We start from the raw sequence: 12,413 nt of genomic DNA on the forward strand, positions 1-12,413 counted from the left end.
TCATCGACCATGTAGGAGTTGTCGTGGTTGACAATGACTTTCTTTCCTTGTGCCTCAGCGAATTCGTGGAGGAAGCTCTATGATGTTCTTTCTGACAGGAGTGGTGGGAATGATTGTCACATGCTCTGAGGAGACTTTATGGTGCTTCTCCTTGTTAGAGCTCTTACTTTCCTGGGAGGGTTTGAGGTGTTCCCTGCCCTCTCCAGGGGGTGTCGTCCTGGGATAAGGATCCTTTGTGAGACTTTTGTTGCTTAGTGGATTGGAGCCACAGAAGCAGCCTCCCCTTTCTATCCGTCAGAGTTTTAGATGAAAAAGTTTGACAGATTTTGCACTTTCTTAACTCATGAGTAAGGTGGAAGCAATAAATACAGTCTTTATGTGGATCATCCACATAAATTATTTTCCTGCCACAGGTGTTACTTGTGCGGAAAAGGCCTTTTTCACATATGTTCGTTCCAATCCAGATCTTTTTTCTTTTCGTAAAAACCTGAAGACACTGCTGTTCGCCAAATCCTGCGTTTCTTAGCTCCTTCATCTTTCACCTCTCTGATCAACCCAGCGCTTGGACGCCTGCGGGCAGCAATCGCGCTTAATAAATACTTTTACAATTACAATTACAATTACAAAGATCAATTTTCAGGACGCATGGATAAAAAAACTGAGTAGACCTCAGGGAGACTCCCTTCACATACGAGGTGCGGTGAAAATCTGAAGGAAAATGCCTCTGCAAGGAGAGTTCTAGTGGGTGCTAGCAGCTGATTGGCTGCATTCAACATTAGGTCCTTTTTTAAAAAGGACATAGATAGGCTATTTGAAACATGCGAAACATGGCTCAGGGTCAGTATAGCCTGTGGCATTATTTAGATGCTGCTTTATTATGTTACCGTGGGACTCCCATCTCGACGACGGGGAATGATTCAGGCATGTGAATCTATCAAAGATACCCCAATACTGGATGTAAGGCCTAGCAGCAAAAGGGTTAAAGCAATATGTGGAAGTAGCCTGTTTGCTTATATTTTCCCTAATATGTTATCATCCAAATTGAGTGGAGACAGGGGGTGATAAGACTGTAAGGGAAACGGGCGGAGCCCTTGTTTTTGGTAAACTATTGTGTTGTGTGGGTACCTATGGTGTCTCAAAACGGTGTGTCTAATAATGCCTCTGTCTGTAGCCTCAACACTGAAATCCATGCCCGCCCTCTTTTCAATTTCATCACCATTTCCAATGATCAGAATAGTACGGGTCAGGTACTGTGTGTCATTTACTTTTTAACAGAGGGTGCTACTGCAGAGCAGTATAGCTAACCTTGTGTGCAAAAGTTGGACCCAAAAGTAGCATGAGTATTCTCTCACGGTGGGGGGCATCAATCTCCATATATCATGTACCTGCCTACTATCTATCCAATATGGAAAGTGTTGTGTTGTTCTGCAGTACGGAGCTTCAGATATGGGAGGTGTGGCTCTATCCATCTCTATATCGTGGATGCAATTAAAGTCCCTCCCCTATACATAGTGCCTTCAAATCTTGTATGAGAGCCAGCGTGTTTCCATAAAGGTTGAGTGGTTAGTTTTCGAGGCATATAGTGCTATTAGAGTCAGCAGCTCCCCATCTAGTTTCCCAACCACCACATATAAGCCCTCATGGTCTATACTGCTGCCAGGTAGAACAAAAAGGATTCCCATCGATATCCATATTAGGGTCCCCTTACACATACTGAATAGGATGTACCGTATATCTGGTCTCTCTATATCCTATCTCTTGCACATCTTCTTAAGTTCAACCTGCACTAGATGTGTTTCCTGTAAATAGGCTAAAGTGTGTATGTCTGCGCCTTATGTATGTGTAAAATTAGTATTCCTTCCTGGATGTAGTCATACCCCATATGTTCCATATCAGAATGTTGCATTTGAGAGAAAGACCTTTGTTAACCTCCACCATGTATGTTTCTCTGTAATGTTGTCAATCTTAAACCGAATCTAAACAGTCGCTACAGCACCGTGTGGAATTGTAGTGCGCTACAACCATTCTGGCGCTGGGTGGCATCCTGCTTAGACCAGGTCCGGGCGTGGGACCTTCCCTTTGACCCATGGCTATTTCTATTACACAGTACAGATGGGATAGGCGGGAACAGATACAAACAGCACTTGCTCTTTTTGGCCCTTACCCTATCGCTCAGCAGTGGAAGGGAACGTCCCTCCGAACAATCGGGGATGGAAGAAGGTCCTAGACCGTTGCATGGGCAGTGAAATAGCGGTCTTCCAGGCCCGGGGATGTCCCCAGAAACACAGGAAAATATGGTCCGGATGGGCAACATACTGTGGAATAGAATTACCACCCTTACCCCAACAAGACTCCATATAGCTGGGCCCCTACAAATGGATCCGATCCCTAAACATTCCAGATACCATCACACAGTCACTAGGAGTCGTCTACATTATGCCTTTATGTACCAGGAGGGATCTAACATGCTCTGTGTCAAATTTATGATGTTTTGCTCTGCATGTTGGCAGGGGTTACAGTTTCATATATATAGGGGAACTTTGGAGTTACTGGATGATCAGTATAGATACAGCGGGCCATGGCCCTTTATGTACCCCAAAAAACCTAATAAAATATGTAAAAACAGTTGCTACAGAACTCAATGTCACAATCTCTCTGACTCAAATCCCACTGCATCCTTGGCACACATTAGCAGTATTAACATGGGCCCTAACTCTTTCACCTAGGTCCTTGAGTGGGTGGATGTTCCTTCGGTCCCCATTAAGAAACCTTCACAATAGAATTGGTAATGAAAACATAGACTTTCCCATCACAAAGCCAATATTGCAATGGTAGATTACCACCAACATTTTGATTAACTATGTCCAAACTGGAAAGTGGTAACGTGTAATGACAGCAATTGTGCTCAATTATGAGAGGTCTCTACAAGTCATCTAAAGACTTGATTGGGCTCGCATGATGCTTCTCAGTTGAAATACCTGTGTTGGTGCAGTTCAAGTGACCCATAGGGATGCCGACTATTCAGACAATGTCATCTGTTGTCTTGGGCATCAATGCCATCCCCTGTGCCCACTCTATATCCAATCCACAACAACTGTTGAGCCATGACCAGATGCCTTAAAAGTATTCTTGATCTGTTGCTGATTCTCAGTCACCCCCTGCGCTCTTTCCTTGGCCATCTGTTCATGTGTGGGATGGCCCAGGGTTCTATGGCCCCATCTCCCTCTGGCCCTGTGGATCTGCCACTCCTCAGGCCGGATGCCTTACATTCCAATGGAATCGTGCACTCTTTAATTGGAGCCAGGTCCAGCCCTCCAATGACGGGAAGAAATGTGTCACGTCTCTTTCCACCCTCCTGAGTTTCCCAGGGGACAGGAGGGCATACTTCAAAACCCAGCAAACGTAATTGCTGCTTAACAGATGTGTGAGAGCCATATGCCGTCTCTGTACTTCCACTGTGTAATCCAGATAGCCATTAATTACATTTTCACTGGGGAGTCACGGGCCCTAGGTTCTGAAATGCTGCAGGAGGAGGTCTCTGTAGTTAAGCAGTCATAAGATTATGGGACGTTGTACAGCCTCAGGTCTATTGCTGATTATCTTACCAGAGCCCATATGCAGTTTCTGCAGTGGGCGGCCTATTCCTCTCTAGTCCATCAAAGAGAGGCCATCTGCAGGCGCCTCTGCTCCAATGCTTCACCACGGCCATGCACCCGGTACTGAGCACCGCAGTTGTGCCGGCAGTTCAGCGAGTGTGGTTGTCTCGGCGAACGATGTCAGGATTTGTTGTACCAGTCAGGAAGCAACTGGTACACAGGATGAACGCAGGATTATCTATGGTCTCACCCAGAGCTCACAGAAATGCGTCATGTCTGGCTGCCATCTTGGCCATGTCCCTAAATAAAGTTAATGATAAAAAATCTAAATATATAAAAAAAAATCTTTTTTTTGGACATATTTTCATAACCTTTTTTTTTTTTAATTCTTTTTATTGAGAAATTCAAGAGACCACGGCAGCACAATAAAGAAATACCACACAGTTATCCTCCACAATATACATATTGCAAATTCCAATATTACAGTACAGAATAGTGTCTTAACAGTGGACTCAAGAAGATAGGTCAGAATCATCTGCGTGTACGATGGGCACCTCACATATATCCCCTCTATAGGCATTCCAAGCTCCCCAAATTGAGGTCCATTTTTGGGGCATCCCCGTGCAGTGTATACAGTTTTTTCCCTATTCATAACCTTTTTTAATTAAAATTTTCATTTAACTTACATTTTAATTAAAATATTATTAAATTACTTTTAATTAATTATATACATTACTTTTTATAGCTATACTTATATAATAAAAACCATTAATGTAATTTAAACTTCAGAATAATAATTTTAATATAATAAATTCAAGCTATTTGAACTTTAAATTTAAGCTATTAGTGCTGTAAAATGTTTTCTACGTTTAAAATGAATATAAAACAATAATTGACATCAAAATTTTACATAAAATATTTGTACTTATTGTCTTCAAGTTTAATGATTTTTTTTTTCATTTTCCCTATAATTTGCAATAGGGAAATCTCCTCCAGTGGGGTGGAGTTTCTTATTTAATTTCACAAATTTAATATAAATGTAGAACAAAATAAAAAATGTGACAGCACTATCAGTTTAATTTTTAACTAAATATGTAATTAATTTAAATATATTATATTCAATTAACATTCGGTTTGAAAGATTTAACACAAAAAAACACACAAAATATAATAATTAGTGGGAATTAGTCATTATGTATACAAATTACAAAAAGTTATAAAGAGAATTAATTTAAATTGATTTATTTGCGTGTGTGTGTGTGTGTGTGTGTGTGGTTGTGTGTGTGTGTGTATGTGTGTCTTGTTCCCACTGCCTACTCCAGTAACATGCTGGCTCTCACAAAATGGTACTAATGCTCTGTAGTTTGGGGCGAACATGGGATGATGATTTCCGCCCACTCCAGGTAACATTCTAGACCTGGATCAATGGAATGAACAACACAGTGAATAGTTCATCTCCACTCTTGGAACCCAGCACCCCACCTAGATTAATCTCTAATTGTACCTCTTCAGTTCTGTACAGTGATGCGCTGCATTACAGCTGGGTTCGCGATATATAAATACATACATATACTGGAGGTAATACTTGGCAACTTCTGGCCATCCATGGCCTCATACCTATAGCCCACTTGCTGGTACCATGCTGGCTATGTCACAATGGGATCATACCTGGCAGCTTGTGGGTATCCGTGAGATCATGCATATGGCCCACCAGTGCGCAACTCACCTAATGGTGGTGATTTTTAACGACATTTTGGCCATCCATCCGATGATGCCAATTGTCCACTTGTGGTAAAATACTGGCTCTCACCTATGGTGGTAATTCTTGGCAACTTGTGGGCATCCACAGGATTATGCCATTGTCCACCCTTGGTAACATGCAAACAAATAGTCCAATAGTCTACCTCCCCTGCCAGGATTGGTGCTCTGATTATACTGCTGGCTTTAACCCTATACAGCAATGTACTGCCTATGGCTAGGTTGGCCCACAAATACCACAGACATACATACACACATACAATTGTGGTAATTACTGGCAACTTGTGTGTATCCATGAAATCATCACTGCCCATCCATGCTGGTCTTTGCATAATGGTGGTCATTCTTGGCAACTTGTGGGTATACATAGCACATTGCCCACCCTTGGCAACATGTTTGCCCTGAAACAATGGTGGTAATTCATAACATATTGTGAGCAATGATGCCTCTGGCATCATGGAGGTCCTGACAGAATTGTGGCTGAAAGAAATTGGGTTATCAGTAAAGGGGGGGGGGTGTTGATGATCTACCTTAAGTAATACACATAATCCTTGTCAGGGGAAGCACTAAGGTCATTAAATTATCCTGAGCTCAGTACCCTGGTAGCTACAGCACAGAGCAGACCGGTTCAACTTACAGGTAATGTGTAGAGCATTTATGCAGTACCAAAACAGTAAAACAGTCAAAACACAGCACAACATAAATCCCTAACCTTTTTGGTAAAATAGAATAAATGTAAATAATTTTTTTAAAATTAATCCTGGTTTTTCAGGAGTGATAAGAGAAGTCCACTCAGACCCAGCCGAGTGTTCCACTCAGGAACGGCACTTGTGGGTCAGGGCTCACTCCAGCAGAGGCCTACCACAGGGTCCAGGGCACATCCGGTTGGAACTGGTCAGCTTGGCAATTGAAGGATAGGCCTCTTGTTGCTTGTTGGTACAAAAGGAAGCTGTTCTAGTCCTTCAGGTCTTGGACAGCAAGTACAGTCTCCTTTTCTGATCTTCCTCAGGTCCAGTAGTGTTCTGAGGAGGGTACTGGGGATGTCGGATGTATGTCTTGCACCAGCTTGCATGTGGGGTGACTCTTGGCTCCGCCCTAACTTATGGGGTAAATGTTCCCAGGGGTTACCCTGCTCACTTTTACAGCAATTCCTGTGTGTCATACTCCATACAATCACAAAGTGCCCTTCTCAGCCCAAATCTAACATGGTGAAACCCTTCTCCCCTTGTGCAGAGTATGTGTGCCCACTCCAGAGATGTAGCCAGAAAAATTAGCAACTCCATCTCTGTGGTCAAGTCAAACCAGTTGTGAAGGTCGTTCCCTCCCCACTGGGACTAGTGCCTGCATGACTGAGAGAACAAAAGATGGGGCCTGCCCAAGACTCATCTGACATCTCCCTGTGTCAAGAGACGCTCCTTTGAACTTAATTAACTACAGCATGGGCAAGTACCCATGCTGCCAGTGAAACAGAAACACCTCCACAGACCTAGACCTTTGGCTCTGCTCTGGGAGTGGTTTTCATACCACATTCATGGCTTGAGCACTCAGAAGGATGCAGCTGGAGGCTAACGCAAATTAGCTTCCAGAGGCTTTAGGCAGAGGTAACTCTCAAAAAATACCTACTCCAGCATGTATGATAGAGGCACGCATGGCTAAACCACGCATGCTACCCTAACTACGATTGCGTCTGAACAAAGCAATCCTGTACCACGCATACCTTTACCACGCAATTCCATGGTAAAGGCATGACTGGTAAAGGGATATGTGTGATAAAGTTTCCACTGGTGCCCCCCCAGGACCTAAAAACTACTCCGATCCCCCCCAGAGCCCTAAAAATGACCCCGCCCGAGAACTAAAAACTAACCTGACCCCCTTTAATCTAAAAACTAGCCCACCCCCTCTCCCAAAAAGTACCCCTACCCACAAGCCCTAAAAACAACCCTGCCGCTCCAAGCCCTCAAAACTAACCTGAGCCTTAAAAACTACCTCACCTCCCCAAGCCCGGAAAAGTACCCGACCCCCCCTAAGCACTAAAAATGACCCCCCACCCGATCCCTAAAAACTTCCCTGACAATCCTCCCAAAGCCCTGAAAACAACCCCGACCCTGCTGCCCTAAAAACTACCGCTCATCCTCCAAAAACCCGGCGCCAGTCCCACTTACCTCACCATGTCTTCTCCCGATACTTCCTGCTCCTGGGCACACCCATTCCAGCATCTAGACCGCACATATGCCTTAACCACGCATATGCGTGGTTAAGACATATGCATGGTTAAGGCAAGCGTGGTTGCGCTTGCTGGAAAACTGCACGCGTGGCTTAGCACGCATTTTAGAGCCCGTTTCCCCCTTTTCCATAATATTTATTAAAACTCCAACTTCAATCGTGAATTGAACTGCTCTTAATAAATATTACAAATAGTCCAAGAGTGAAACTTCTAGCTGTTTCCTAGCCAAAAACAGCATTATTAAATATAATAGATATTCAATTCAATTTCTTTTTATTGTTTGATTGATTAAAATCTTACAATATAGTAACAATAATTCCTATTATAATAAATATATTATTAATACAAGTTTGATTTAAAACTGTTGAAAAAACGTACATTTAATAAACTGATCAATGTCATCTTTATAGTTAAATATAACTATTTAATTTAATAGCACACCCCAGTGTTTCTCTATGGAACAGCCAGTCCTGGTACAGTGAAAAAAGATTTTGGGTGCTAGTCACTGTAAGGACATGATTACCGTTTAAGTTCAGAATCTAAGCTAGCAACAACAGATAGGGCAAAACCCTTGGGGTACACCACTCAAAAGATGGTCATGGGACAGTGATGGCCACTTATGGCATCCTGGCAGAATGGTGGTAAATTGTAGCATAGTGTGCATTGAGTGCATCATGATGCCCAAACCTGGCGTATTGTTCACCCTGGCCATATTGTAGTAAATTGTGGGCACCAATTCTACAGTGGTGGCAATTATTGAAATATTGTGAGCATCCATGACAATGACACCTGCTGTAATGCTTGCCCCTGCAGGAGGTGTTAACTTATGAAATACTGTGGGCATGCATAGGATGATGGTACCGTCTAGCACAATCCTAATCCTGGCTTCATGGTGGTAATTCCTGGCATAGTGTTGGCAGCCAGTCTTTGGAGATGACAAGAAACACATGTAAATATGTTTGAATGCATTCAATTTCAACCATACTCAGTGGAGCAGCGCCAGAGTTAGTTAACATGTGTACCATGCACACCATTTTTCATGCTGAGCCAACCCTCTCTCCAGAACCCAGAAAAAGTATGTCTTGTGTCACTGCCTGGGTGTAGGAGAGAGCGCCAGGCACTGCATGTGTAAATGCTTGTTTTTTAATTGTGCTCTCTTGAGGCGATGCTCTTCCTCATGATATCACATCACTGAGCAAAGGACTACTATATCTGCCAAATATCCTGTCCACCCAGCAGCTCAAGGTTCTGTTGTCCAGCATATCAAAATGTAGTAAATCAACTTGATCAACCCAATTCTTTCAAAGCTGTCTGCATGTCCATAGTCTATGGTAGGCCTTGTGTACTGTCATTAAACTGTGGTCTCCATGTAAGAATTTCGGCTAGTACAAGTTATCATCTTTATTCTGCTACATGTTTTGTAAGGCACCGTGTGCATACTAAAGGAGACATGCAACAAGCCTGCCCTCCTTCTTCCACCAATAGCAGTCTGATATGTCCTACATCACAATCAAGACACACAAAAATATACAACTCCCCTACACTGACACCTACTCAGCACAGGACACCAAACCTTTAAAAGACATAAGCTTGAACGTACCTTAATAAAGTGCTGGGCTCCGGTAAGCTAAAGCCTGTTTGCCGCAAGTACTCATATGCTTTGGGGCCGTAGGAATAGAGTGTGGCTGCAAAGTGCCACTGTCTCTTGCTGTAGCCATCTGGGTGCTGTCTAATGAGCTCCAGGGGCAAGGCTGAGAAGGGAAGAGGAGAATATTTCAACACAAGGAAATAGACTTGCACTCCAGCCCCCAGGCATCCACACTGTTTGAAAGCAGACATGAGAGGACAGTCTTTATTCTGGACAAGAGCAGGAAGTACAAAAGACAAAGGGGAAGTGACGAGTGTGCTCAGTTATGACAAGAGGGGCGCACAGAAGCAGACTGCCCCCCAGATTTGAAGGAGCATGCACACGTACTAATGGAGTACTGTACACTGATAGCAAGTGGTGCTTTCAGAGGTATGACAGTTGTGGCTATGGGCTGAGCATGACCGGTCTTACATAGACACATTAAGTGGCAGTGTGAGGTCCCCGAGTAAGATAAGGCACTGTGGATAGTTCAAGGTACCGGAATAGGACTGAAGCATACACACAGCATCCTCGTGCAGGGCCCGCGCTTCTACCAGCTGGGTGAGCAGGAGCGACACCTGGCCCTGGAGTCTCCGCTCTTCCCTCCGCGCCATCTGAAGTTTGCTCCTGAGAATCTCTTCCCTGCAGCGAGACTCCTCCAGTGCCATCTTCAGGTTGCCGGGGCTGGCACTGCAGTGGTAGTTGTGCTCCTGAGAAGAGTGAGAGGTGAGTTAAGAGTGTACCAACCAATCAGGAGAATTTGTTTCAAACGTCTATGTGTCAAGCTCTCTGGATCCCATAGTTCATGCCCTAGCATTCCGAATGTGTATATAGGATAAAGTACCCCCTGCACATTATAAGGATATTGCATGTCACCGAAGAGTTCCATCACCATATAGACGAAAGAGGTCGAAGGCCGAGTTACTTGATAAATCTATGGAACTCCAAGGTGACTTGCAATATTCTTATCATGTGCAGCAGGTACTTTATCTCTTATAACACATGGTCAAACCATCACATTTGCTATAAACCATATAAATACTTGGTGCCTAGCTCTTTCACATGAAAGAGGGCGCATATTTGCAAACATAAAGAATAAAAATAGAATTAAATACATAAAAACGCTATTAAATAATTGTTTCAAGACGATATTAGAATGGGGTTACTACAAGTCAGGTTATATTTTTTTTAAAAGATGCAGTAACTAAGAAAATGTATACACATGCAAAAAGATTCTAACTTTTCTATAATTACCTATGTGGTGTATATGAGTGCAAAAACATACATTTCTCCTTTCAGCTTGTCACAATTTATTTTACCATCTTTATTAGGTTTTATAGCATCTCAATACGGTTAATAATGAATATGCTACTTACCAGTATGCATCTGTTCTTGGCATGTAGGGCTGCTGACATTCATATCTGTGCATAGATCGCCTCCTAGTGTTGGGTCCGGATGTTTGCACGTTGTTGTCCTGGAAGAGTCTTCGAAGTATCCTGAGATAGGTGACTCCTCCCCTGGACCACAGTGCGCATGGGCATCCTCTCCATCCTCAGATTGTTTTTCGCCATTGTGGCAGTGATGGAGTAGATACAGAAAGTGATGACCATGCTTACAGTAATTCTGAGAGCTGCAGCTGCTACAGGCGCCGGGGAGGAGGGTGGGCGATATGAATGTCAGCAGCCCTACATGCCAAGAACAGATGCATACTGGTAAGTAGCATATTCAGTTCGAGGCATGTGGGCTGCTGAATTCATATCTGTGCATAGAATATATAGCAGTACCCTCTATTAGCGGCGGCTACCAGTGCCAGCTGCAGCGGTCTGAAAAAGAGTTTTGAGAACAGCCTGTCCTACAGCTGCCTGCTGTTTTGATTGCACATCTACACAATAGTGTTTGGTAAATGTATGTGTAGTGGACCAGGTGGCTGCTCTACATATATCATGCAAAGGAATGTTTCCCAGGAAAGCCATGGAGGCCCCTAACTTACGTGTTGAGTGGGCTCGTGGGGGAATCGTTAATGTGCGTTTAGCTTTTTGATAGCAAATTTGAATACATTTAACGATCCATCTGGCTATACCTGCTTTGGAGATGGCGTTACCTTTGTGGTGTGGGGCAAAGGCAACGAAAAGTTGTTTTGTTTTCCTAAAGACTTTAGTCCTGTCTATATAGTACATGAGGGCTCTCTTTACATCCAGTGTATGGAGTGCTCTTTCTGCGACAGTTTGTGGGTTTTGAAAGAAAACAGGCAGTTCAATAGTTTGATTCATGTGGAACTGCGATATCACCTTGGGCATGAATTTAGGGTTGGTACGTAGTACGACCCTGTTGGCGTGAACCTGTATGAATGGCTCTTGAACGGTTAGTGCCTGGAGTTCACTAACTCTCCTTAAAGAAGTGATTGCTACTAGGAAAGCTACTTTCCAGGTGAGGAATTGAATCTCGCATGAGTGTAGAGGTTCAAAGGGTGGACCCATCAGGCGTGTGAGGACCAAGTTGAGGTTCCACATTGGAGCTGGTGGGTGGCTTGGAGGAATTACTCGTTTGAGTCCTTCCAAGAATGCTTTGATGGCAGGCACTCTGAATAAAGAGAGGTGCTGCCTGTTCTGGAGATAGGCTGATATTGCGGTCAAATGGACACGTATTGAGGTGTATGCCAGATTGCATCGGTGTAGGTGTAAAAGGTAACAAATTATGTTTTGGATGGATGCGTCTAGCGGGTTAATGTCATTGTTATTGCAATAAATGCCGAACCTTTTCCATTTGGCTGCATAGCAAGCTCTGGTAGTGGGTCTTCTAGCTTCCTTAATGATGTCCATACAGTCAGGTGGCAGGTTTAGGTAGCCAAACTCTAGGACTTCAGGAGCCAGATTGCCAGGTTCAGCTGTTGCGGATCTGGGTGCTGAATCTCTCCATGGTTCTGCGTCAAATGCGCGGGTTTGATCCGCAGCCTTTGATGCGGCACCACGGAAAGTTCGAGAAAGGTGGTGTACCATGGTTGGCGTGCCCATGTTGGAGCAACCAGGACGAGTGTTAGTGAGTGTTGTCTGAGTTTGCGTGCCACCAGCGGTATCAATGGTGCTGGGGGAAAAGCGTACGCAAATCTGCCAGACCAGTTCATCCATATCGCATTGCCCTGCGACTGCGGATGTGGGAACCTGGCGGCAAAGCTTTGGCATTTTGCGTTTTCGCTGGGGCGAATAGGTCT

At 43.9% G+C, this 12,413-nt stretch overlaps 1 protein-coding gene across 4 annotated transcripts in view; it reads right to left on the minus strand.

Moving 5' to 3' along the window:
* Positions 1–12,413, minus strand: part of LOC146783434 (uncharacterized) — a 477,699-nt gene that overhangs the window by 107,778 nt on the left and 357,508 nt on the right. For 3 of the 4 annotated variants that reach the window (XR_014970475.1, XM_085633636.1, XM_085633639.1), the window contains exons 5-6: positions 9,705–9,915; positions 9,179–9,329 (exon numbers count right to left, since the gene is read on the minus strand). Coding sequence is in view for 3 of the 4 variants with exons in the window: in XM_085633636.1 (XP_085489762.1) it covers positions 9,179–9,329; positions 9,705–9,915 (362 nt within the window). In the remaining variant the exon portion in view is untranslated. The remainder of the gene's footprint in view (positions 1–9,178; positions 9,330–9,704; positions 9,916–12,413) is intronic. The other variant, XM_085633638.1, reaches the window with a different exon arrangement.

Source organism: Triturus cristatus, chromosome 11 (genome assembly GCF_964204655.1).
Source record: "Triturus cristatus chromosome 11, aTriCri1.1, whole genome shotgun sequence".
NCBI classification, from domain to species: Eukaryota; Metazoa; Chordata; class Amphibia; order Caudata; family Salamandridae; genus Triturus; species Triturus cristatus.